The sequence below is a fragment of the Lissotriton vulgaris genome, chromosome 1_1, assembly GCF_964263255.1.
Source record: "Lissotriton vulgaris chromosome 1_1, aLisVul1.2, whole genome shotgun sequence".
NCBI lineage: Eukaryota > Metazoa > Chordata > Amphibia > Caudata > Salamandridae > Lissotriton > Lissotriton vulgaris.
Window position 1 is genome coordinate 938419666 of NC_141685.1, and position 26835 is coordinate 938446500.

A 26835-nucleotide genomic window follows, 5' to 3' on the forward strand; every position below is an offset into this window, starting at 1 on the left:
ATGCATGCGGGTGAGTGTTGACACGCAGGTTTGTTATGGTGTAAGGTGCGGACAAATTCACAGATGAAGGAGCCATACAGAATCTTTCTCTTGTCTTGCTATATATGATCCTCAGTCAAAGGGCTGCTCTAGGTAAATGATTTCTGCTTGCCAGAAATTATGAGACAGGTACAAGTCTTTTTGTAACCTTGTAAAATCTTATTTTCTGGATCAAACTGTGGATCAATGTAATTCAAAGAAAACATTAAGAGGACTTTCGGAACCAAACTTTTGAGGCAGTCTTTTACTTTCTTGGCGTCACCATTATCACATTGTTGTGTCAAATAAGAGACAATTTAAGGTGAATCTAGTTGTAAAAAAACGTCACGTTTATTCACATTTATATGAAGTCCTAATGACCCATATGCAAGAGAAACATACAATGTGCAAAAGCATGAGAGAATTCCAAATTTTCACGGGCGTGTGAGGAAAGGGAAGGGTTTGCCATGGGAAGAAAATATTTTACTTTTTTTTAGATGAAACATCATCAATTTCCTAACGCAACATATTTAGATTTTCCATAAAGCAACAATATTTCACATGCAGAAATAGAGAAAACAGATGTAATTGTATTTGTCTGTCATAAAAACGTCACACCAATGCCCTGGTATGCCATGTCCCAGTAGAATTCTTCAAACATTTTTCATGGTCTTTCTGGATAATGTCCATGAGGTTTGCAGCAAGAGCTGCACAATTTGTACTATATGTGCTTCTTTGCATTTATACAGGTACAGTAAGAAATGGCATGGGCATAAACCAGTGCACGGTTCATGCAATAGTATTAAGCAATGATTTCGACTAATTCTGGTAAAATGCCAATAAGACTGTACTACCCATGTGCCTCACTCTTGTAAAAATGAATCACAGAATCATGGATCACTATTGCAAAAGATGGCCTTTATCTGAGTTTCCAGAAGGGAAACTAGGTTATTTTGCATCACTAGTAATTAGCAACAAATATATAAATTTTATAGGAAGTGCTAGGTGTGTGCCATGGTATTGCAATGTTTAACAAGCCAATGAATATAGGTTTCTGCCAGCTCAACACATACTCAACAAATTATTACAATAAAAAATCCTGTTCTTACTCCCTCACAACCAAGCCCAAAAAAATACATATAAAAGGATGTGAGTGCATCTTTCAAAGCAGAGGCACTTGCTTTCCTCAAGTTGCATTCCCTTTGCCATTCCACTTCATAGCCACCAACATGTCCCAACAATTGACCAGTGGGAGGCATGGAAACAGCGGCAGAGTCAGCTTCAGCTCTCACTCTGTCTCTCGTGGAACAGGAGGGGGTTCTAGACACAGTGGTGCTATCAGCTTTGGAAGCAGAAGTCACCACAATCTAGGGACTGGCAAAAGAATGTCCACCAGTGGCAGTAGCAGCAGTTACATGGGTGGCTATAAGTCTGGTGGCTTAGCTGGAAGTATCTTTGGTAGTGGCACAGGCGGTGGAACTTCTGGTAGGTTTGGTGGTGGAGCTGGTGGTGGGTTTGGGGGAGGATCTGGATTTCCAACTTGCCCACCAGGTGGCATCAAGGAAGTTACCATCAATCAAAATCTCTTGGCCCCACTCAACTTGGAGTTTGATTCAAATATCCAAAGTGTACGAACACAGGAGAGGGAACAGATCAAGACGCTCAACAATAAATTTGCCACCTTCATTGATAAGGTAAGTCCTTGGTCTTCATATCTTGATATTCAGTTTTATTTTCATGAATAGAGGAACAACCATCGAATAATTGAATAATTGGTTATGTATTATTCGGGAGAATAATTTTCATCAACATACTAAAATTAATACAAACTGCGATAAATAGGCCTGTTTCTACCTCCCACACTTTATTCAATTTACTGTTACATTGAATAGCAAGCAAGGCCAATAAATGTCTTTTAGAGCTGCTAAAAACTCAGAAACGAAAATGATTGATCGAAAAGCACCGAACTGGACATCTTAAAAGGATTTTGAAACTTCTTGGTTAATTTATTAGGGCCTTCCTGTTTACAAAGTTATCCTTCTTAAGAATGTAGTCCATTATTCATTTTTGTTCATTTGCAGCACATTGTTCACTGTTTAATGTATAATTTTGATTTTTAATGACACATCTGATGTTGCAAAGAAAAATTGTGTTGTATATGATCATTTTTTAGAATCTAGCTCATTTACTAGTAATTGACATATTTTTTACTGGATAAAAGGACAATTGTACAGGTTTAATTGAACTGTACAGTAAAGTATTGATTGATACTGATATATACGCATTATACATCCATTCAATCAAAGTTCGGATCTTAAAAACAAAACTGTCACTGATTAAAAGTGAAAATATTTCCAACTTTATCAAAGATGTCACAGTTATTTTTCAATATGAAATAATACACAATTTTTCAACAACAGTTTTCGTAATCTTTCAAGCTTTCACAATATATTTTTAAATACAATGAATAATTTTCATTCCCCAGTACTTTCACACAATAGCAATACCTATTTACTAGTTCTAATACCATATTTCAATATTAGTTGAGTGGTTTCTTCCATCTTTTTACCAAATTAGAGAGGAAATGTAAGGCCGAAATGTAGCTCGTTCTAAATGCCTGCAAAGTGACAAGCACAAAAATGACCACATTATTCAATTTAGTTAACAGCGTAACATCTTGAGGGCATGATCCCCAGGCAAAACTTCATGTAGAGAGATGCAGGTTAAAGGCAGAACATTAGATTACCATAATATTCCTGGATTCTAGGTTTTTTTAATACGGAGAAATGCAGGGCCGAAAGATCTATCAAGAATTCAGTTAAATCATTGATGAATTATGTTTTTCTAATATCTGCTTTTGATCAATCCTGATGTTGTATAGACTCATGAGTACAAATCTAACGAATCCATTGAAAGATCTATACCAATCATTGCTCAGAGGAAGAAACCCAGAGAAGGGTTGCCATATGATCTGCCATTAGGCGATCTAGGCGATCTAGTAAAATTGCTTGAAAAACTATAGAGAACTAATTGTCCACTCTTAGGTGCACATTAGAACTTGTGATTGCAGAATCATCATCAGCAACATTGTTAGAGTACAATTCCATCCTAAATGACTTCATTGGCGTGGACTTTGGTGACATGCAGATTTTCCTCAACAATTCTCTCAATACTTTAGTAAAAGCATTTAATTTTTTGTGACCCTAGAACTTAACTGCCATTTTTTTCCCTAGACCTAATGAGGAAGATATGGGTCTCGTGGATATTATCCTATTATGATCTAATATATAAATAAATATATTTATTTATATATATATATATATATATATATATATATATATATATATATATATATATATATATATATATATATATATATATATATATATATATATATATATATATATGTTGTAGTTTGGTGACTAAATCTACCCGGCACCCTGGCACTGGCCCTGGCACTGGCGCCTAATGGCAGGCGAGCGGCGTTTCCTGGTAGCACCTTACGTGATATATATATATATATGTAGAGTTGTGGAGGATATTACACTTTTCAGTATTTGTGGCTGACACAACTCTTTTTTTTGCAAAAGGGTCACAGTTTCTAAATTATGACTGTTCAATAAAAAAGGATCTCTTCAGGTCCCACCGCTAAGGTCTGTGACTTTGGTGTATCCACCTCTAGTCTAGCCTTGAAATGCAAATAAAAGCCTAGGCAAATCATTGTTTCCTTGCCAGCAAAGCCCTATCATCCATAGATAGAAAACACATCATAAAGTTATTTTTTTTTCTATTGGGCCATCTCCTTCATACGTAGCTAAGCACAGAGACATATAATTAAATAAATAGATTAAATTGAAGTAAGACAAATAAACACGCATGGTGAGCACCCCTACTAATGGATAAGTGTTGTTGTCATACAGCATCACATTGCAATTATTCGGGTACACTACAGGCATTCCTTCTATTAGCCCTTCGAGTACAGTACAATATTTGTAGCATATTAACAAGTGTGAAAGGCTAAGAACCCCCTCTCCCGGCCCCACTTTCGGAGGAACATATTTCTTGAAAAAATAAAACAGATATAATCCCTGTTCAACAGTGCCTAGTTTGTGGTGAAAGCAGGCCAGCTAGGTTTCTGTGGTTCTATTAGTAATCAAGTAGTCCTGTAATCTAGAGGCAAATATTTTCCTAAATAATTTCCTTGTCCCATTGAACAATAAGATGGGACAGTAGTTAACCAAGTCCATAGGATTATCCTTCTTAAATATGGGCACAACAGATTAATCTGTCCTGGGTGACAATACTAGACTCGATTCCAGGATGTTATTGAAGAGTGTTGTTAACAATACAAACCAGGTATCCAATTAAGATGCAATGAAATCTTTTGTCACAAGTTTAGGTCCAGTAGGCTTTACCTTTTTTTAGTCTTCAATAGTCCCCTCAACTTTCTCTAATAAAATGGAAGCAAGATGAAATCTAGGTGATATCACTGTGCTACTTATTAGTTATTACCCTGCCCACAATCACCTAGTGCTACATTACCATGCAGATTTGAAGCATTATACAGCAACACTAAAATGGCATTCTGGTATGTTTTCCCTTTCTGTTATCCCTGATCTCGTCGTTAACACCGTTCGCGTAGAGAAAGTGATCTGAAAGCAGTTTCACTTCTTTACATCATTCTTTGTTGGTTAATTTATATACTCGCTGGGTTTCAGGTACGATTTCTGGAGCAACAAAACCAGGTTCTGGAGACCAAGTGGCAGCTTTTGCAGGAGCAGGAGAAGAAAAAGGGGCCTGGAAAGGACCTTGATTCCTTGTTCGAAAAATACATCAGCATCATGAAGAACCAACTGGAGTCCAAGACAAATGAAAAAGGTCGCCTCAGTGGAGAATTGAAGAACCTGGAGAATCTTGTTGAAGAGTTCAAGAACAAGTAAGAGAAACTCTGGCATACTGCACAAACTTAGCATACTACCAAAACAACAAAGGAGCATGCACGAAATAAACCACTAGAAAGGTGCTGTTTTCCGTAAGGATGGCTAACGATTATAACCTGCGACTCTCTGGCCTAGTGCAGGTTCGCACACTATAACAAAATGTTTACAAATTGTGCACAAATAATTTATAGTAGATCAATAATTACCTGTAGCTGAAGGAATAGCACGCTATTTAATAGATTTTCAGGAGGATAACTTAGCTTGAGCAAATGACATGGCTCTATAACATTTACCATAAAGGATCCTAAATCTGACCTTGATTCAAATTCATTACGATCAGTGCCATTTCACTTTTGCATTTTGGATGAGGCATTTCTTCTAGCTTCTACTGGGGTTGCTCTGCCACCAACTTTAGGTATAGCTTGCCCACCTGTCCTGATGGCGTTGACGTCGTCCGTCCTGCGCTTCAGGTGCCTTTGATCTTGTGTAGAGGCTGTGCTTAGAAAAACAAACCATTACTTAGATCTTTCTTGCTTTTGACAGATACGAAGAGCAAATCAACAAGCGCACAAATGCCGAGAATGAGTTCGTGGTGCTTAAGAAGGTGAGTGAAGCCGCTTTTAATCCGCGAGATGATGAAAGTGATGACAAGGACAACCATTTCAAGGTTTTAGAAACGCTCTGTGTAAACCGTTTTAAAAGAGTTTGCTCCAAAACCCTTTTATCATTCAGATGCATGGAACTTGTATGAGGGATTAAGTTGACAACATGTAACGTATCCCTAATGGCGATCGATTGAATCAGATAAAATTCAAGCAGACCTGTGTGATCCTGAGCAAAGTAACCCGCAAATAACTGCGGGCGCTTATTAGTAGCTCCGACATGAAGGGAGGTGGCCACTTTGTTGGCATGGATACTTCCTCAGCAACTCCACTGCCCTCTAGGGTCCTTTCCCGTCGTCCTTCACGCATGACCTGGAAGTGGTGATCAGAAGGGGACAGTATATAAATCTGTGCCACCATGGGTACGTCCTCTTTGTTTCATGGTTGCCCCATGGATGGTGGCGCACCAGGCTGATAAAGGAATCCAAGTATGCAAGTCTGAAATGATGGGGGTGGGGAGGGACATATGGCATAGCTGAATATTCATCCTGGAGCATCAGGATGACTTTCTCCATGCTTTTCCAGGTTCAGGCTTTCTAGTCCTACCTCAGAGTTGCCCACGTTTTTATGATTTCACGGGGTGTGAACAGTTCCGGTCGTGAGTGCCCTGAAGAGAGATGGTGTGTTGAATAGTTGCCAGGGCCTACTTGGAAATCCCACTGAAGTTATCCCTGACTCTTACGTGTCACGTTAACCCTATGACTGTATTTGGGTAGATCAATGACATTGCACCAGGCTGCGCTCTAAGCTTTGCTGTTGCTGGTAATGTTTCGATGATCACCTGCTTCCTTTCAACAGGATGTAGATGCTGCCTACTTGAAGAAAGTGGAATTGCAGTCCAGGGTTGAAGCACTAACTGCCGAGGTCAACTTCCTGACAAAAATGTATGATGAAGTAAGTTACTTAGCACTGTTATCCCCAGTCAAAGCACCACTTGATTAATACATGAGTCAATTGTATATGTAGGGACAGTAGGCAATGGCCCACAAATGATGCAGGGTTGGACTGGAAAGTAAAACTAGCCCTGGCCAACATGTTCAAAGCAGCTCTAGAATGCAGGACGGCAAGACTAGAATGTGGCCACAGAGGCATAATTGAGTCACGGTAGCCCATCCTGCTTTCAAATTCTGCAGTTCTCTGTGCAAATGCCAGAACAGCAGAGCTAGCAGAATGGCCACCTAGCCTGACATTTACCAGTGCATGACACTTTAACTTATTGTGAGTGGAAGGCCAATGTAGAAATACATGCAGGGTGCAGTGACTTGTCATGATATGGAGAAAGCAGTAGCACACATGATCAGATGATCCCTTGTACGCATAGGTCACAAGAGGCTGTAAGGGAAACTCCATAGGTGAGCCCGTGAGGATGGGACAGAGAATGCATCAAGACATACTTCGGTTAACATATTGTGATAGGCAGTAGACAGACCATACCTCATTGGCCTTTGGCTGGGTCTGGTCAAATGTTTTTTTTATTACATTAATGAGATCTAAAATTGTTACCACTTGGGACTATCTCTTATTGATATGTATGGGCCCAGCTTCTTGCTGGGATAAAAGGTTACACAACATTGGCACTCATTAACACAGCATTTGCTTTTTCATTGAAGTTGATATCGAAAATTGGACTGCCGTAAATATCCTTCCATTGAATAAACTAATATTGTCCAAATGCAGTGGTCGTGTCCATGACAATGTCTTCCTGACCACTAGTTTAATGCTGTGTTTGCAAGCGGTGCTGATAGCATGGCACCCACTGCACATCCCTTTCTCTGTTGAAAACAACAATGCAGCTCTTAAGAAGCCATACCCTAAACACACAAGAGGGATCCCCAGGTGGAAAGATGTTCAGCCGCCTGGATTCCATTTTATTAGAGATTTGTTGTACATTTGATCCAAATTTATTTGGCCTGTGTTTTTCAGGAGATCAACCAGCTGCACTCCCAAATCTCAGAAACCTCGGTTATTCTGTCCATGGACAACAACCGTACCCTCAACTTTGACAGTATCATCACCGAGGTGGAGAATGAGTACAAGGAGATTGCAAAGAAGAGCCGGGCTGAGTCAGAATCTTTTTACCAGCAAAAGGTGAGCACCAGCTGTTATTGAGAGAAATGAAATGGCACCGCTGCAGGAGCACATGCTGTGCACTATAAAGGATTCTATCATTATTTGTAACCTTCAGGGACCATTGAGGAATTCTGCTTTAGCAACCAAATAGTAATACAATAGAGCTTAAATCACATAGCAAAATTGAGACTTGCCTTTTCGGTATGACCACCAAGAACCACTTCAGTCTCTTACATCGAACACTGGTCGTTGATCATCATTAGCTCCTCAAGTCCCCCAAAAATCTTCTTCTGACTGATTAGTGATTCCCATCCTCAGCGGTCACTCTGACTTTTTCACCCAATGGGTCATCACTTATGAAGTCACCTCATGACAGCAGAGTGAGATCTGGCTCCACAGTTTCTTCTTCCGTCTGGCTGACCCTCATTGTCTGCCTTCATTTTAACCTCCCTTTCCTGTTTTGGCGCAGCAATGAAAGTGTTTTCTGTGTGGACCAAACTCCCCTTTCTTATATCTTTCATAAGTCCTTTTTGTGTCAAGGTAAAATTATTTAATGGAGTTTCTTAGCCAAAGCCTGTAGAACCAGCATAAGGTGTGCACTTCCTTTCAATGACACTAAAAAAGGACAGTGTCCCCAGAGAGTGTTTCCGGAGGGTGCTCGCTCCTTATATTGTGTGTCATTCCCATTACAAACAATAGCAAGAGATTCCTGCTCATTGTGAAGGAACCACTGCACACCTCGACCCTAACACACACGTTTTGCTTTCAGTTTGAAGAGTTGCAGAAGACAGCGGGTTCACACGGCAACAATCTGCGCAGCACGAAGACCGAGATTACTGACCTCAACCGCCAGATACAAAGGCTGAAGGCAGAGCACGAAGCTGCGAAGAAACAGGTACAGTGTGAAATATATGTCAACAGAGCTCAGAAGGAGTTCCAGGTGAACAAAGCCACAGTAATGTTCTAAGTAGTAATACTAGCTATGACTAACGTGTAGCAGGCATGAACGTCCACGTTGTGCAGGAAACAAACAAAGCCGGTAAAGAAATAAATACCATATAAAAACAGTTATGAAATATACCTCTGCAATAAAATTTTAAAATTATAGTTATTGCTACAGTTGAACTCGTTTTATGGGCTCATTTCAGTTTGTTGTTTCTGAGGTGAGGTGCTTAAGATCAGAGGTGGCAATTAAAGTTTCCAGCACATACAATTGAACTTTTTTGAGACAATAGGAGATTGGTAAAAATGACTGCTTTAATTAAGAAAGAGCTCATTCATTTGTTTCCAAAGGTTGCCAATTTGCAGACAGCTATCAAAGAGGCAGAATCACATGGGGAGTCCGCCATCGACGATGCCAAAAGAAAGCTGGCTGACATTGAGGCTGCCCTACAGAAGGCCAAGGAGGACATGGCACGCCAGCTGCTTGAGCACCAGAATCTGATGAATGCTAAGCTAGCCCTGGACGTTGAGATTGCCACCTACAGGAAGCTACTGGAAGGAGAAGAGGGCAGGTGGGTGCTAAATTGGATGTACGCTATTAAAGACCACTTTGATAGATAGGGGTGTATATATCTATGGAGGCCCATGGGTGACCTCTGCTGCAGACCATATAGAGTGAAGGCCAATGGAGGCGCTATATTTGAGGATACAGAAAGCTCGTTTTGGGTCAACGTGCGTTCATCTGGTGACAAGGGGTTGGCTTAGTAGAACGTAGGAGATGAGCCTCAACTGAAATTAAAAAGAATATATATATTGAGGCCAAATTATGATTTTTGTGGAATCCAGATATCAAAACATTTAGAGATCAGAGCAAAAGTATTCAAAGGCCCCTCCCCTTCTCAGATGAAGACAGAAGACCGAGCTTGGGTGAAGTGTAGAAGCAATATTTACCTGTAGGTCCGAGAGGCTAGAGTAGTCCGAGAGAGTGAGACAGAAGGAGCAAGGGAGAAACAGAGTAAGCGAGTAAGAGAGAGCAAAGATGAAGACTATGGGGCAAGCACAGCTGTTGGCTGATTTACTGAGTTCAGAGACCAGCCTTGAACTGCAGGTGCAAATTACATGGAAACGAAAGAGGGAAAGCTTAGCTGCAGGGGAGATAGTTTTTCCATTGATGACCATTAATTGTGCTCGGTTTGTTAACATATCCCCTCTAAGATTTGTGTTACCGTAGGGATTCTGGGGCTACATTTGGCACATGTAGTTTAACATTAGATTCCTAGATGAATAGCATTTTTCTTTAAAAGAAATATATATTTTTTGTGTGTGACTGTGCAGAGTAGGTACTGCAAAAAATGAATAACTGTAGAATGCAGAGCGGGCATGACACTTATATTTCCCCTTTGTGAGTAGCCTCCAGGCAGAAAGCAGTGGTTAAAAAAGAGGTAGCTTCTGTCTGCAAAGATGTTTGAGGGAATTTGTAAGTGGTAGGAGGCCATCCGGTTTCCACTGGTTATCTAAACCCTAGCATATATATGACTTGAAGATCATCTTTCTATTGTTCTCTTCTCTTTCAACGATGCTGGTCAACCTTCCTTGCCTTACACATTTGTTTCACATCAATTGATGAGCTTGGACTATGTGGCGTTTTGTAGTGTCCTGTGCAATTTCTGTCTTCATGATTCCAATGCACTGGTCACATAGCATGGACGTCCTTACAATGAGCTTGTCATTCCTTTATTGAAAGTCTAACCTTGTGTCTCCTTTACAGGATCTCAGGAGACTGGGCCACCCCGGTTAGCGTCTGTAAGTTTCTACAGTATTTAATTTTGGGAGGGAATATGGGTTCCTGTATTTTTTAGTCAATTAAATGATGCTGATGTCTGTCTATGATTTCTTCGCAGCTGTGGTCAGCAGCTCAGGAGGCGGCGCTGGAGGCTCCATGGGTGGAAGCTACCAAGGCAGTGTTAGCGGAGGCACTGGAGGTGGCTTCGGATACGGCGTAGGTGGGATCTTAGGAGGAGGCATTGGCGGAGGTTCTGGCTATGGAGGAGGTAGTGGCGGAATGGGCTTCAGGAGCGGAAGCGGACGCAGTGGTGGCTCTACAGTTGTGAAGAAGACCTCATACTCCATGCAGTCTTCTAGCGGACGGCGATACTAAATGACCGACTCTCCCTCCGCACTGATGGCTTACCCTGAAGAAAGATCTGAACCGCTAATAATCAGCAACCAAACTGGACCTTTATAAAAATGAGCATTGTTGTTCTGCCCGCGCAAGGAGTCTCATGCTTTACCCAATCCAAAGGCAATCCAAAACTGTGCTCCTATTCCCCAAGACAGAGTCATAACATCAAAACACAAATTCTTTGAAAAGTCTATAGTGTTCACCTACATATAAACCTAAATTACTGAGTTTTCACCTGTGTTTTCTGAGGGTAGTGAGGGCCTATATACGGCATTCCAGGCTCAGATCACGATTTCCATAACAAGTATCTGTGCTGAGCAACACTTTTCACACACTGGTCTAAGCTCCAGTTGACACCCCAGTTCGTACCATTGACATTAAAACTAGTTACGAGTAGCATACAAAATATCTTGGCCTGTTTTGAATGGTATAAAATGGCAGCGAATGAAACTGCCCTAAGTTTAGGGCACAGTCCTTTATAAGTTGATCATTGACTACCTGAATAAAAAAAGCTGTTACCTTTGCTTTAGGTCAAGCATTTTGTGTGCCTTATCTGCAAAATTATAAAATTCTTCCCTTGCATAGTAGGCATAATTTTCACAAAATACATGAGTATTATATGAAACACAATTTGCTGATCTTCAGTATAAATTTTGTACATAAAAGAGTAACTCGTGCAAAAATTACACGAGATACAGACACGAGGTTGGTTTGGGCACAAAATGTCTACAACTGTTCTTCAGTTCTCAGGATAATTTTTCTGCTTGAATCAGTCTCCCATGCGTACATATTGCATGTAAAAGGTTGACCAGGAGAAAAAAATTACATAAAATACACAAAAACCAACAATCAGTGATTATGAGAGATTTCACGTGCATAACACAAATGTTGCCCCTGTTTACTTATAGTAGCTCACTCCTTTTCCTCCAAGTACATCTTGGGCTTACAACCATGAATTTTGTTTTTAATAAACCTTCTGTGGAAGTCCCTGTAGATTAGTACCACACTAACTGAGCAGATGTGTTCACAACAAGGCCCACTAAAAAGAATAGAGGGAGGAAGTAGGAAGTAACAGGCTTGGTGCTAGGATAGGGGTAACCCTACTAATGGTTATCTTGCATCCCTTTATAACAGAGAATGCTGCATTGCTCTCACGTTCCTCAGTTCCAAGGCTGAGAACCCCAAGAACAGCTTCTGATTGCAAACTCTCTATACATATACTAGAAAGAGTTTAAGCATGGTCAGACTGGGACTGGTCTTTGACATAGGCTGGTTACCACATAGTGAAAAGCCAAAGGGAAGTCATTCTATTGCTTCTCAGTCTGGTAGATGGTTCACTGCTCGTGGTGCAACTTTTCCAAAGCAGGTATCCTGTAGTCTCTCACGTGGACTGCCAGCCATTCCTTTTGCTTAAGATAAGTCATGTTTTCTGCAACTGCTTTACTGCATTTTCACTGCATCTTTGCACTTCAACATGGTTGTTCTTCATTTTTGTGTTGAATAAAGGCTATTTTCATCGCTTTTCTTGGTCTTATTCATACTGTGTGAGAGAGTTACATGGCAAGGAGAGTTCTATGAACAGAATGAAATACATCTTTAATGGTAAAGTTCACTGGGCCACTTGCTGGGTCCTAGTATTAGCTCAACACGGGTGATGAAGGCAAGGGGACAGTGTTTTTGAATCTCTGAAATATATATGTATATGCGTCCCTATTCGGACCATAACCCTCTGCAAATATGACTAGGATGGGGGATGCTAAGAGCCCCAGCCCCACATGGCAACTACAGCCAGCAATGCTGGAAGACCAAGGGGCAGATTTACGAGGAAGTGCTGCAGCATGGTATAGAAAGCCCTTTGGCTACTCGCGCTGCTGCACTTCCAAAGCGCAGGAATGTGACATATTTACAAGGATATGTCGCATTCCTGTGCTCTCGCATGCGCTGGTGCACAAACAGCTACAATGCACCAGCGCTGGCACCCTTGCACCATGGTGCAAGGATGCCATCATGGGGAGATTCTTTTAGTGCAGTAAGGGGCCCCTTCCTGCACAAAAACAATTACTACAGGCATTTTCCTCTTTCAATGCGTGCTGTAGAATGCAGCACGCATTGAAAGAGGAAAAAACAAGGAGAAATGAAAACATTTCTCCTCGTTGCACCTCGCTACGCCACCCATAGGGTGGCGTAGCATTCAGATGCATTTCGCGATTCACGATTACTCGTAAATCTGGAAATATGTCTTTTTCCATGGGTGCTGCGTGGGAACACCCACAACAACACCCATAGAACGCCCCTTTCACACAAAGTGCTGCGTGTAAAGGGGCCATATTTACAAAATCATGAAAAGCCACGCAGGGTGGCTTTTCCTGTCCTTGTAAATATGGAGCATGAAAATACGCCACCAGGATGTCACAAAATGGGACTTACTGTTTGCGCAGGGGGCTTGTAAATCTGCCCCCAAGTCTTTATGGAGGAGATGAGAGAGGTTCTAACACATGATTGTGAGGAAAATTGGGGGACTGTCACTTCTAGGCAAACTGAAGGGAAGGCACTCAAGGTGATAATCAGAGACGATGGCATCCGGGTGGTGGGGGGTGCATGCTACATAAAGACCTACTGCACACAGAGACATCACTACGGTCCCGTGAGGCAGCAGCTCACTCCAACCCTGCAGAGCAGCAAACACTGACTGAGGCCCTTGTTTGCCATGCTCATCTAATAGAACAGCTAATCTGCCTGGATTTTAGAGGTCTCAGGCAAAAATGCATGCTAATTGGGACAAGTCAGGCTGCTTACTGGTGTGGCTTTTGTGTAGCACAACACCCGCAGTTCCCACCATGTTTATCAAGTACTCCCCGACTCATACACTTTCTACTCAAGCAGATATACACTCACCTTTCATAGTGCACTACAGAGCACTATATGACCCTCCCCTACGAAACGGCAGATGTGTGCAGCTGAGCCACTCAGAGATGTAGGGTTACCCATCCCGGATCCCCTGGACAGAGAGGCTATAAATGCCCCTATCACACTACAAGAAATTCGAGAGGTCATTAGAGGTGAAGCTACACAAAAGACCCCTGGTCTTGATAGGCTGCCTATTGAATTCTATAAGGCTTATGAGTCGCTGCTAGCCCCTAAATTGCTGGAACTGTACCAAGTTTTATGCACAGACTCCCACATTCGCTTAGGGAATCATAGCCAGTGTCACTACATAAGCCTGAGAAAGTAACATCCTATTGCCTGTTATCCATGCTGGGAACGGACTACAAAATACTTAGTAAGATCATAGCAGTCCGCCTACTGGAACACATATCACGATTGGTGCATCCAGATCAAAACGAGTTTATCCTTGGGTGTTCTACTACCCTCAATTTCCCACATTTGCACAACGTAATGGAATTGGCCCAAAAGGCATTTGACATGGTGGAGTGGGGTTATCTCTTTTCTGTACTGGGTATAACTGGCATCACTGGACATCTCCAGATACTCATACGACTTTTCTACACAGAGCCAACGGCCTGTGTTAAAATTGGATAGCTCATATCACCCCCCTTTAATGTGAGCAGAGGGATTCACTAAGGTTGCCCCCTTTTGCTGCTATTGTTAGCCCTTGTGATGGAGCAAACAATAGCATATAGAGAGGGGAAGATGGCAGCCGGCTAACTAGCTCGGTCGGGAGCTCCGTGCAAGCCAATCATGAAATAATGAAATACAGGAATTAAAACTCCGAATTGCAACAAGATCGCAACCGGATCACACGCAAGGAAAACGCCCGATCTCCACTAAGTAATTTTATCAGGGATGCCCCAGCTCCTACTCCCGATGTTAAAAAAACAGGGCACAAGATCGGGAAACACACCAAGGAACGTACCGGAGGAGCCCGCGTCAGGGTCTGCACAGGAAGCGGCCAGGAAGCGGCAGCAAGCGGAACTGCTGGCTCAACCCTGTGGAGCGCATTTCGCTTGTACGCCGGCTGGTGGAGAGCGGTGGCAGACGCCCAAAGGAACTGCCGTAGAGCAGCCGGAAGGATCCCCTTCATCTTCCGGTCCGAAAGTGAGTAGCGCGGGCGGAAAGTCCAGCGCCAGTGCAACAACCAGAACAGAGCACTGCAAAAGGGAGCACAGAGAACCTCCAGCGGGCACAGAGCTCGGGGAAACTCCAGCGGTCTCCGGACAGTGTGAGGAAGCCAAAGAAGCCACAGAACCTCGACATATGAGCAGGGTAAGTGGAGGAGAGGGAGGTGAGGGGGCCATAGGGTTTGTGGGGCTTGAAGGGGCTGGAGATAACAAGAGCGGTGATGCATTGAAGCGACCTGGGCAGAAACTTCTAACAGAGGGGTTGTTAGTAGGGGCAGACCGTGATACACTAAGTGAGGACGGGGGGGGGCTCTAACCACCACAGGCTCCTTTGATGAAGTGAAAGCTACGGAGGAAAAAGAACAGGTCGAAGACCAAGATAGACGTTCAAGCTATTGTCTGAGAAATAGGCAATTCTTTAAACTCAATCAACAGTCAATCCTCAACAGAGTGTTGCTCCACGCAGCACCAGAAGGAAGGCCAGAAAGCAGGCGAAGTCAGATATACCTACGCCTAAAGCTAGAGCCAGAAAGAAACAAGCAAGAGAAAAGGAGGAGTTTGGAGGGTCCCCAGAGCCAAAAATCAAGGTTACCCCCTTCCTCAGGTCAAGTACAGTTAAAGTACAGCTCCAAACCTAGGAATAGCAGTTAAAATCGGATCCCTCAAGAAACCTAGCAATCAGAGCAAAAACTGCTAACTCCAGCCCTGAAAGAAGAAAGAGTGACAAACAGAACATGGAGAACACCACAGAGGCGAAGACCCAAAACCCCCCTAGCTTGGGAGAAAGCACGGCAGTGGGACACACCATAGAACCCGCAGAAATTGGAAACCCGAGTAGCAATGAGCATATGGAGTAGCCAATTAGTCACACTCAGAGCTCTACAGAACACGTCCTAGAAAAAATGTTAGAAGAAATGAAAGCAAAATTTGCTATCTCAGAAGACAACCAGAATAAGATCCATGAGACTTGTGAAATGCTCAACACCAAGTTAAATGCACTCGGGGACAGAGTGACAGAGGTGAAAGCAACGGTAGGAGCCCTAAGCAAAAAGGTAGAGACAAATCAAAAGTAGTTCAGAGCACTAAGGGCAAAGGATAAAAGCATAGAAGAAAAGCTTGAATGACTTGAAAACCAGGCGAAGAGGAACAACCTGAGAATTCTGAACATACCGAAGGGTCGAGAAGGAGGAGACATTAAAAAGTTCATAGTATTACTCCTCGAAGAGTCCTTTCCCTGGGTCAAAGCAGCTGAGTTAGAAGAAGACATACAGAGGGTTCACCGAGACCCATTTGGAAAGAGTAAAGAAAGAAAGAACCAGAGGAAAGTACTAATAAACTTCAAATCCTACACACTTAAGGAAAAAATCCTTAGCGCAGCTCTAAGGAAGGGTCCCTATAACAAAGACAACTGGTCGTTCAAAATCCGCTCGGCTATTTCTAAATCCACCCTAGACAGGCAGTGGGAGCTAGGCAACAAATGCAGGAGCTAAGATCCCTCGGGGCCACTGTACAAATGAAATTTCCAGCTGCCTTGAGAATTATGTGGAGAAACAAAATGCATAATATTAGAGATCCAAAAGAGGTAGAACATTTCCTGGAGCAAAGGAAAGATCAAATGCGAGATCAACAATAGACACAGCGCAAAATGACACAGGCTTGCAGGGAGCTCAAAGGGGCTAACAATACAGCCCGAAGAAGACAAAAGGGAGGCTTCCCCGGGGAGGGATGTTTTGGATTACACAAAAGAGAAAATAACACAAAAAAATAAGCACAAGGGTGGGGAGAAAAATAGGGTACAAAAAAAAAATCCTCAAGATGTGAGAAGGAAGATTTCACAAAATCACCAAACTTACCAGGAGGTCCCCAGGTTGGCACAGAGAGTAAGGGGAAAAAAGGAAAACAATGAATAAAGACCAAAAATTAGTTAAGATTCTTTTGTGGAATGTTAATGGACTCAGAAACCGAAACAGGAGGGGGCGGATACTGGAATACCGGAAAACATTAGACAGCAAAATTATAATACTACAAGAAACGCATCTTCTAAAAAAAGAATGGGATGAAATCATAAAGAAATTAAGTTGGGTAGACACATTTGTATTTACAGACCGAGAGTGTGTTATAAAGGGAGTAGCTACACTTTTTAAAAAAATCACTGAAAGCCAGAATAGACTCTGCAGAAGTAGATAAAAAAGGAAGGTGGGCAATCACCAAGGTAAGAATTTACAATAAGCTTTACACCATTGCAGGTTATTATGGCCCCAACACGGATGACCCAGCCCCATTACAAAAATTGTATGCACAACTACTATCGGCAACTTCCCCAGTAATATTAGGGGGAGACTTTAATATAGTCATAGACCCTAAAGTGGACCTCATTCCACAGAGTAAACAAGTAAATCTGCCTAAAATGAGGGAGTGGCAGGGGCATTGTTTTAAAGACCTAGGCTTAGTGAACATATGGAAAGAAAAAGGAGATAAAACACTACCATTCACATTTCAAAACAAAAAATTAGGTCTCTTGTCCAGAATTGACTATTTCTTAGTGGATAGAGGCCTAGTAGAACACACGCAAAAGGTAGAACACTTGCCAGCCCACCTGTCCGATCACTGCAGTGCTATTGAAAATACAAATGGAAAAAAATAACTCCACCCCTAGATGGACCGTTGATCGTACCATCCTAGCTGACCCGCAAATCGTAGAAGAACTTAAAATAGAGACTGATACCTTTTTTGAAAATAATAAAGTGGGAACCTCATTACAAGTCACCTGGGACACATATAAGGCAGTAATTAGGGGGAAACTTCTAAGCTGGCGGCACACAAAACAAAAACATCAAAACAAGAAATAAACCAACCAGAAAGCAACATAAAATCATTAGACTTACAAATAGCTGCAGAAGTAGAAATACTTAAAAAAGAGAAATTAGAAGCTGACAGATTAAAACAAAAATAGTCAGTTACAGAAATCCTAGAAAGAAAAGTGAGAGAGAAATGGGAGGTCAGCAAACTACCCTATTATGAATATGGTGAAGGGTGCGGTCAGATGTTAGCTTGGAAAACAAAAACAGACCAAACCAGGAATTAAATAGTTAGCATCTTGCCCCGAAACACTATAGAAACTAACTCATAGGACTCGGTAATAATGAAGGAATTTACAACATTCTTTACGACCTCTACACAGAGGACACTAATCCAACAGAGGCTCAACTCAAAGAGTACTTTGAGGCCCAGGCATTTCCGAAGGTAACAACTGAGAGAAAAGATGAGCTAAACTCCAAAATTACTAAGAATGAAGTAGAGGAAGCAATAAAAGACCTGAAGAGGGGGAAAGCAGCAGGTCCTGACGCCCTACCCAATGAGCTTTACATCAAATTAAGGGAAGTACTACCCCCCCACCTCCCTTAAACACAATCTACATGGAAAAAGGGGAACTCTCAGACTCCTGGAACGACGCAACAATTAATATTCTACTAAAGCCAAGGAATAATAAGGTGAAATGTGAGTCATACCGTCCGATTAATTTATTGAATTGCAACTAATCAATCAATCAATAAATCAGAGCATTTATATAGCGCGCTACTCACCCGGAGGGTCTCAAGGCGCTGGGGGGGGGGTCCGCTACTGCTCGCACAGCCAGGTCTTGAGCTGCTTCCTGAAGGCGAGGTGGTCTTGGGTCAGGCGGAGGTGGGTCGGAAGGGAGTTCCAAGTCTTGGCGGCCAGGTAGGAGAAGGACCTTCCTCCTGTGGTGGCTCTTCGGATGCGGGGGACAGCGGCGAGGGCGTGGCTGGTCGATCGAAGCAGGCGTTTGGGAGCGTAGAAGTTGAGGCGGCTGTTGAGGTATCCTGGGCCTTGGTTGTGTAGGGCTTTGTGTGCATGGGTGAGGAGCCGGAAGGTGATTCTCTTGTTGACCGGGAGCCAGTGCAGGTCTCTCAGGTGTCCAGAGATGTGGCTGCGGCGGGGGATGTCCAGGATGAGTCGTGCTGAGGTGTTCTGGATCCGCTGGAGTCTCTTCTGGAGTTTGGCGGTGGTTCCGGCGTAGAGGGAGTTGCCGTAGTCCAGACGGCTGGTGACGAGGGCCTGGGTGACCGTCTTCCTGGTCTCGGAAGGGATCCATCGGAAGATTTTGCGAAGCATGCGCAGGATGTTGAAGCACGACGAGGAGACGGCGTTGACTTGTCTGGTCATGGAGAGGGAGGAGTCCAGGAAGAAGCCCAGGTTGCGTGCGTGGTCTGTTGGTTTGGGTGCGCTGCCCAGGGCGGGGGGCCACCAGGAGTCGTCCCAGGTGGAGGGTGAGGATCCTAGGATGAGGACTTCCGTCTTGTCCGAGTTCAGTTTCAGGCGGCTGTTCGACATCCATTTGGCAACGTCTGTCATCCCTTCGTGCAGGTTGGCTCTGGCGGTGGTGGGGTCGTTGGTGAGGGAGAGGATCAGCTGGGTGTCGTCGGCGTAGGAGATGATGTTGAGGTTGTGCTGGTGTGCGATGGCTGCGAGGGGGCTCATGTAGACGTTTAAGAGTGTTGGGCTGAGCGAGGAGCCTTGAGGAACGCTGCAGATGACTTTGGTGGCCTCCGATCTGAACGGGGGGAGGCAGACTCTCTGTGTCCTTCCGGCGAGGAAGGAGATGATCCACTCCAGTGCCTTCTCCTGGATTCCGATGTTGCTGAGGCGCTGTACTAGGGTACGGTGGCAGACGGTGTAGAAGGCCGCGGAGAGGTCCAGGAGGATGAGGGCCGCCGTTTCTCCGTTGTCGAGCAGGGCTCTGATGTCATCGGTAGCTGCGATCAGGGCGGTCTCGGTGCTGTGGTTGGCCCGGAAGCCAGACTGCGAGAGGTCGAGGGAACCGTTCGTCTCGAGGAAGGCGGCCAGTTGCTTGTTGACGGTCTTCTCGATGACTTTAGCAGGAAACGGGAGCAGCGAGATGGGGCGGTAGTTCTTGAGGTCGGTGGGGTCGGCTGATGGTTTCTTGAGTAGAGCGCTGAGTTCGGCGTGCTTCCAGCTCTCCGGGAAGGTGGCAGTGTCGAAGGAGGTGTTGATGATGTCCCGCAGGTGGGGTGCGATGACAGTGTCGGCCTTGTTGAAGACGTGGTGAGGGCAGGGGTCTGTCGGAGATCCGGAGTGGATGGAGTTCATCGTGCGGGTGGTGTCTTCGATGCTGATCTGGGTCCAGGCGCGGAGGGTGGTGGTGGGGGGCGGTGGTTCTGTCGTTGCGTGCATCGGTTGAGTGCTGAAGCTGTTGTGGATGTCCGCGATCTTGTTGTGGAAGTAGGAGGCGAGGGAGTTGCAGAGGTCTTGCGAAGGGGTGATGTCGTTGTTTCCGGCGTTGGGGTTGGAGAGCTCTTTCACGATGTTGAAGAGTTCCTTGCTGTCGTGTGCGTTGTTGTCCAGTCGTTCCTTGAATGCGGTTTTCTTGGTGGCGCGGATCAGTTGGTGGTGTTTTCGGGTGGCGAGCTTGAGGGCAGTCATGTTGTCCGGTGTTGGGTCTCTGCGCCAGGTTTTCTCGAGTGCTATGCAGTTCTTCTTGGAGCTCTTGAGTTCGTCGTTAAACCATGGGGCTTTCTTGCTGCCGGGTCTGCTTGGCGGGGTCTTCAGCGGGGCGAGGTCGTCTGCGCAGTCGCTGATCCATTTCGTGAGGTTGGTGGCCGCTTGGCTGGGGTTCGTTGTGCTGGTGGGAGGCTTCTTGCTCAGGGAAGTCACGAGCTGGTCGGCTGTGATCTTGTTCCAGCTTCTGCGGGGATCCTGTTGCTGGTGATGGTGGAGCGTGGTCCTTCTGAAGCTGAAGTGGACGCAGCTGTGGTCCGTCCAGTGGAGTCCCGTGGCGTGGCTGAAGGCGATGTCCTTGCTGGAAGAGAAGATCGGGTCGAGTGTGTGTCCGGCGTAGTGGGTGGGGGTGGTCACCAGTTGCTTGAGTCCGAGGTTAGCGAGGTTGTCCAGCAGGGTGGTGGTCAACTACTACAAAATCTTTACACAGATCATAGCAAAAAGATTAGGGAAAATAGTTGGAACTATGACCAACTCTGACCAGAAAGGGTTTGTGAAGGGTAGACAGCTGCAAGATTTAACCCACAAGCTTATTGGAGCAATAGATATAGCCACCAATGAAAAAACACCCTTGAAGATAATCACTTTCGATGCAGCTAAGGCATTCGATGGGGTGAACTGGGACTTCTTAAATAATGCACTAAATAAATACAACTTGGGAGAGAATTTTCAAGGGTTGGTTAAAGAGCTGTACAGAGCACCAAGGGCCAAGATTTTAATTAATGGAAGCCTCACGGATAACATCAAGATCAAGATCAAGAGAGGGACAAGACAAGGGTATCCTCTGTTCCCATTACTTTTTAATCTATATATTGAACCCCTAGCGAATAGTCTTAGAAAGCACCTCAATATACTCCCTTTTATATATCAAGGATGGGAAAAAAAGGTCGCTTTATATGCTGACGACCTGATGATCTTCACCAAGGATTATGTAGGTTCCATCAGTTCAATAGAAGAGACCCTGACTAATTTCAGCAAAGTTTCTAGGTACCAAACAAATCATTCCAAAACTGAAATCATGAGCTGGAACACACAGGTTAACAGCCCTTACACCAGGGAAAAAATAAGGTATGTAGGCATTGAATTAGTTAAAAACCTGGACAAAGTGACACAGTTAAACCTCAATAGAATCATAGCTGAGGTAAGAAAACTTTTAAAGGTTTGGGGTAGTCTTCCCCTGACCTTTTTAGGGAAAGCTAACATAATTAAACTGTCCATCCTCCCCAAATTCACGGTTATTTTTACTGCCATCCCGCTAGAATTAAAAAAAAAGTCGATAAGAAAGATCCAAGGAGAACTTTCGAGCTTTATCTGGGTATCAAAAGGAACAAGAATAGCCTGGAACAAACTAAGGAGGAAAAAAGCACAGGTAGGTCCAGACCTTCTTGAATATTACAGAGCCTTTCAATTTAAGCATATGAGGTCCCTCCTAAAAAGCTATGAAAACTACCCGGAGTACTAACAAGTAATAATTGGAAAGGTGGGACATTTTATGTATAAATTCGACCATCCGAAATTCTTTAAAAAGGTGAAATTAAAAATCCTCAAATCCGCAACAAAACCTTGGTACCAAATAAGAAGTACACTGAATATACCATATTACAGCAACTTCGCTCCAATTTGGGATTCCCCTGGCACCTCAGAATGTCTTAAAGATAACCTAGCTCCCCCACTGAAAACAGCAGGGTTCCTAGAATGGGGCCAACTAACATCTTAGTCGAATGGGACTATCTGACAACAAGGACAAATGCCTCCCTAGCAAAATTCTAATTTTATCAACTTACTAGCTGGGCAAAATCTCTGAAAGAAAGAAAAAAGGGTAACATCACCTTAGAGACTGAGATGATAAAGAATACTCCCATAAATAAATAAATATCTAGCTGGTATTGGGCCTTCATTCTAGCAGGAGAGGAGGACTTCCTGATCCCTGAAATGATCTGGGAGAAAGATCTGCCGGAAGTGGATCTCCAAAGATCTTGGCAAGTTTCTATGGAAAAATGTTGGTCCATTGTAAGGTCAGCGGCCCTAAGGAGAAACCACTTATTTTCCACACACAGAGCATATTGGACTCCGAAGAGGCTAACTAAGCTAAGCAGGGCAAGAACCAAGAGCTGCCCCAAATGTGGTTTGGAGAAAGCAGATGACCTGCATATGTTTCGGCAGTGCCCCCAGCTCGACACATTCTGGCAGGAAGTGGGTAAGACCTTAGACACCATACTAAGAAGACCACTGGATGTAAGTATGGATCTCATTATATTTGGGGTAGCTAGACCATATAGCCTAGATAGATTAACGAAGAAACAAGAGAACATTTTGTACATGTTAATCTTACTGGCAAGAAGGATAATCTGTATTAAATGGGTAAGCCCGGTACCACCTACAAACCAGGAATGGTTGGCATTGGTTATCAGAATAAATAAGATGGATAGGAAAGGGAAACCTAGTAAGAAGTGCACTTTCTGGGAAATTTGGGAAGACTCCTATCAGACTGATTAAATGATATAACTCCTCTTGCACACACAATTTAAATTCCAATGATTATGCGATGGCAATAAATAAACAGACATTGTGACTGTTTGAGGGCCAGGGTGGCCAGCTCGCCCAGAAGGATAACATTTATTGAAAATAGTAATGGAAACAAGGGGCCCCCCTCGGAACCTTATACACTGGGAAACTCCCCACAAGTAAGTTTCGGATAAGGAAGGGGCAGTGAAGGAACAGCGAAGGAGGAGGCGGGTCCCTGACAACTCCTTACCTATACTATTTCAGAATAATGATAACAAAATTAAAAAAAAGAACAATAGCATATAAAAATTCTGAATTACTTGTCACCCAGTGACCGACTCTATGCCCTTTTTAATCTAGGTCTTTTTTCCAACCAGAGTGTCCCCAGAGTGCCTTCTTCTGGCCCTATGTGAAGGATGTCACTGGATTGGAGTTTTTGTATAATGCATGCTGACCCATCAATGCCACTCTGTTCTTACCCATACCAAGTTGGACTGACGCTGGTATGGGTAGGTAGTACTTCAGGATAGTCTGCTAAAGTGTGCTCCGGAAGGACACTGTAGGTTATGCATACCGAACGTGTCACCTGCAAAGGAGATATAGAAATAAGCATGCATGTATATTCTAACTAAAATCGGTGTCTCCTATACTAGTGTTTGCAGTATTTTGGGGATTTACATACAGTAGGCTCTGATGTCTCACCGGTCTACAAGTTTTTGCTATGCCTGTTACTATCTTCAAGTCAAACACGAACAGGAATTCCCCACTCATGGCTTGACATTTTTGTAAATCATTACTTTAAAATCCTTACATAATTTCTTTACATCCTTGACCTCTGCTGGAAGACATATTAGTTTTGCTTGTGATGCACTGCCATATCTTAAACCTGCTCCTGTGGTTGTTTTTTGTGACATGGATTATGAAGTGTATATGTTAGGGGGTGCACTCCTCTGTGCTCCGTTCTAATCCTTAGATACTTGGGGGTGCTGCATCAAGCAATAGCTGTCAACCCTTACTAATATTACAACCTAAGTATCACAAGCACTGAGACTTGAATTTGTTGCGCACACTTCACTTGGTGTGTTATACCACAATATAAACATACAATTTTATCAGTATATTACAATTTTATTCCTGTTTTATTGAAAATTTTGGACACAAATTGTTTTTTTCAATGTGCATTACATTGCCATTGTATCAATGATTATATCATTAAATCGTTATTTTCTTCATATACATGTACTAAAACAAGCATTTCTTTCACAAAATCATAATCTGTTCATTGTTGGTGCCCAATGCATTTCGGAACCAATGACAGTTCCTTCTTCAGGGGATAGTCTGTAAACAAAATGTATAATAAATACAATCAATGTCCATGCATGACTCAAAACCACAAAACATATCCTTTTTACTTCCAATAGTAAAGCTGTATGAGCTGTTTAATGCTAACACCCATTGCGTGTGTATGGAATGTGGTAATGCCCTACCTTCCCCTGGTTTTCGCATGTCTCAAAGACTTGTATGCCTGTGTTAAAAACTATAAACAACCAGAAATCAATGCCACAATACTTGCAGAAAAAAAAGCATGTATGGTTATCTACATAATTACTGTGTTTTAATTATTGTCACATCCAAATACTCTATTGCCTTGTCATGGATTGTGTAGGTGAACTGGATCCTGGGGTCAAAAATGTTCAACAATTGTATCATTTCTTCCAGTGTTTCAGTCGTATCCATCCAGATCAGGAAGATATCGTCTATGTATCTACAATATAGCCTGATCCTTGACCACCATGTTTTATTGCTCATTAGGGTGTGGTACTCAAATAAAGCCATAAAGATGTTAGCGTACGCAGGCGCTCCCGAAAAACTCATCACAGAAAAAGTGTTAGTACTACAGCTACTCAATTTCTGTTTGCAATACAGCTATTTCAGTTGGGGAGACAAATACTACGCTCATCTTACTGGAACCTCTATAGGATACAATTGTTGAACACTTTTGACCCCATGATCCAGTTCACCTGCAAAATCCATGCTAAGGCAATAGAATATTTGGATGTGACAATAATTAAAACACAAGATGGCAGAGGTTTGAATACACACATATATACTAAGACCACGGACCGCAATAATGCCTTGGAATATTCCAGTTTTCATCCAAGAAGTCTCATAAACAATCTTCCATACTCTCAATTTGTGAGAATCAAGAGAATATGTACAGACCCTAAAAAACTGAAGAATATCAGCAACGATACAAACAAAGAGGTTATCCTGATAGGATACTAGAAGAATGCATGACCAGAGCGGCCAGCAAAGAACGCAAAGACTTATTAGTCCCCAACGCAAAAAAAACCCCAATGAAATAGTATTTGTATCCAAATACACAACCTGCTCACCAGCGATCAAGAGAATCATAAACACAAGATGGGAGCTCCTGGCTAATGAACCAGATTTTAATAACATTTACAAGGATTTGCCTTTACATGCATATACCAGAGGCAGGAATCTACGGGAGTTATTATCCAAAACGACAACTAATGTTCAAAATAAGGCAAGAAGAGGTACCTTAAAATGTCACAATTGCATACACTGCAATAATGTCATCCCATTAACGCACTCAACAACAGGTGCACAAATACCTCTGAGGCACACAAGTGATTGCAAAACGCATAATTTGATATACTGTATAAAATGCCCTTGTGGAAAGGTGTATGCTGGAAAGAAGGAATGAAAAATTTAAATCAGGCTCAAAGAGCACAAAAGTCGCATTCGAACAAAAAAACTTAACATCAGCATTAGCACCCCATTGGACAGAAGAGAATCATTCTATTTCGCAGTTACTGTTTAGATCATCGAGCAAGTACATCCAAGGCCAGGCACAGATAATCATAAGAAATTGCTGCAACGCGAAATATATTGGATAAAAACCTTAGAATCAATGATTCCCAAAGGATTAAATGACAGATTAGATATGTCATGTTTCATTTAGGACTAGCAGACGGTCAGCACAGGTTACAAATGATCATACACATACAGTACATTACCAATATTGTGTGATTAGATGCATCATTGTAGTAGGTAGACTGAGGGATCATATCCCTGAGCTCAGGCCCACAAACATTGGATTGAAAGATTACTTCACAACTTTGAGCTTTGTTTTCACACAGTTGTGGAATTTTTATACATTTAGTGTTTGCGGACAGCTCACAATAACGTACCAGGAATGTAAATCTTATGCGCAACTAGAGGTACGGGGCAGCTCACGTTGCTATTAAGGTCAGCGTGCGATGGCAGCCAGTCTTGCAGTATCATGATTTTGTTTATTGTTTATTATTTAAATTGGTAGGAGTAATTATTTTAGTCCCTTAAGTTTGATTTTTAAAGATTCATTAATACATTGGCATAAAATAGCGCTAATTGAGTCAGGCTTTACAGGGAGAGATTTTTTATGCTTGGTTACGATTCAGAGATAATTTAAACATGGCGCCCGCCTACAGTGAAGAGGGTATCCAAACTAATACAGTAGTCCATTTTTAGCGTTTATTACCTTATCGTCATAGATTACATCAAACCCACGATAGCAGCAGTGGGTTATCACGCGAAAATACAGAAGTTGATTAGAGGAGCTTATTTGAACGGATTTAAGGTAGGATTACGGTTCGGTGATGCACCGTTATGCACTAAAAGCACCGGGACACTCCTTGGAGTAGCCGAGCGCTATACAAAACACCACCTAACATTAACATTAACATATATCTATGGTGTTTCAGTTGTTTATGACGTACAGGAGTGTGAGTAACGGCACGTGTATTCTAAAAGACATTCTATTGGTTTTTATTTTTTTTACAGATATCATGTCCTAAAGGTAAAAGAACTAATAAGACTTTGCAGTGTTTTGG

The 26835-nt window shown here is 42.9% G+C and overlaps 1 protein-coding gene across 1 annotated transcript; it reads left to right on the forward strand.

Annotated features, from left to right (window-relative positions):
- The first annotated feature begins 1193 nt into the window (after positions 1 to 1193).
- Positions 1194 to 12335, forward strand: LOC147748218 (keratin, type II cytoskeletal cochleal-like). The gene is made up of 9 exons (XM_086959141.1): positions 1194 to 1712; positions 4737 to 4954; positions 5502 to 5562; positions 6419 to 6514; positions 7544 to 7708; positions 8460 to 8585; positions 8984 to 9204; positions 10401 to 10435; positions 10534 to 12335. Exons 1-9 carry the CDS (start codon positions 1248 to 1250, stop codon positions 10788 to 10790), a joined length of 1644 nt encoding a protein of 547 aa, XP_086815267.1. The 5' UTR covers positions 1194 to 1247; the 3' UTR covers positions 10791 to 12335.
- Positions 12336 to 26835: the final 14500 nt, after the last annotated feature.

Coding starts and splice junctions, on each gene's coding strand:
- LOC147748218 (XM_086959141.1), top strand. CDS start 1,248: ATGTCCCAACAATTGACCAGTGGGAGGCATGGAAACAGCGGCAGAGTC. Junction 5,563..6,418: donor AGTTCGTGGTGCTTAAGAAG/GTGAGTGAAGCC, acceptor TCCTTTCAACAG/GATGTAGATGCTGCCTACTT. Junction 7,709..8,459: donor AATCTTTTTACCAGCAAAAG/GTGAGCACCAGC, acceptor TTTTGCTTTCAG/TTTGAAGAGTTGCAGAAGAC.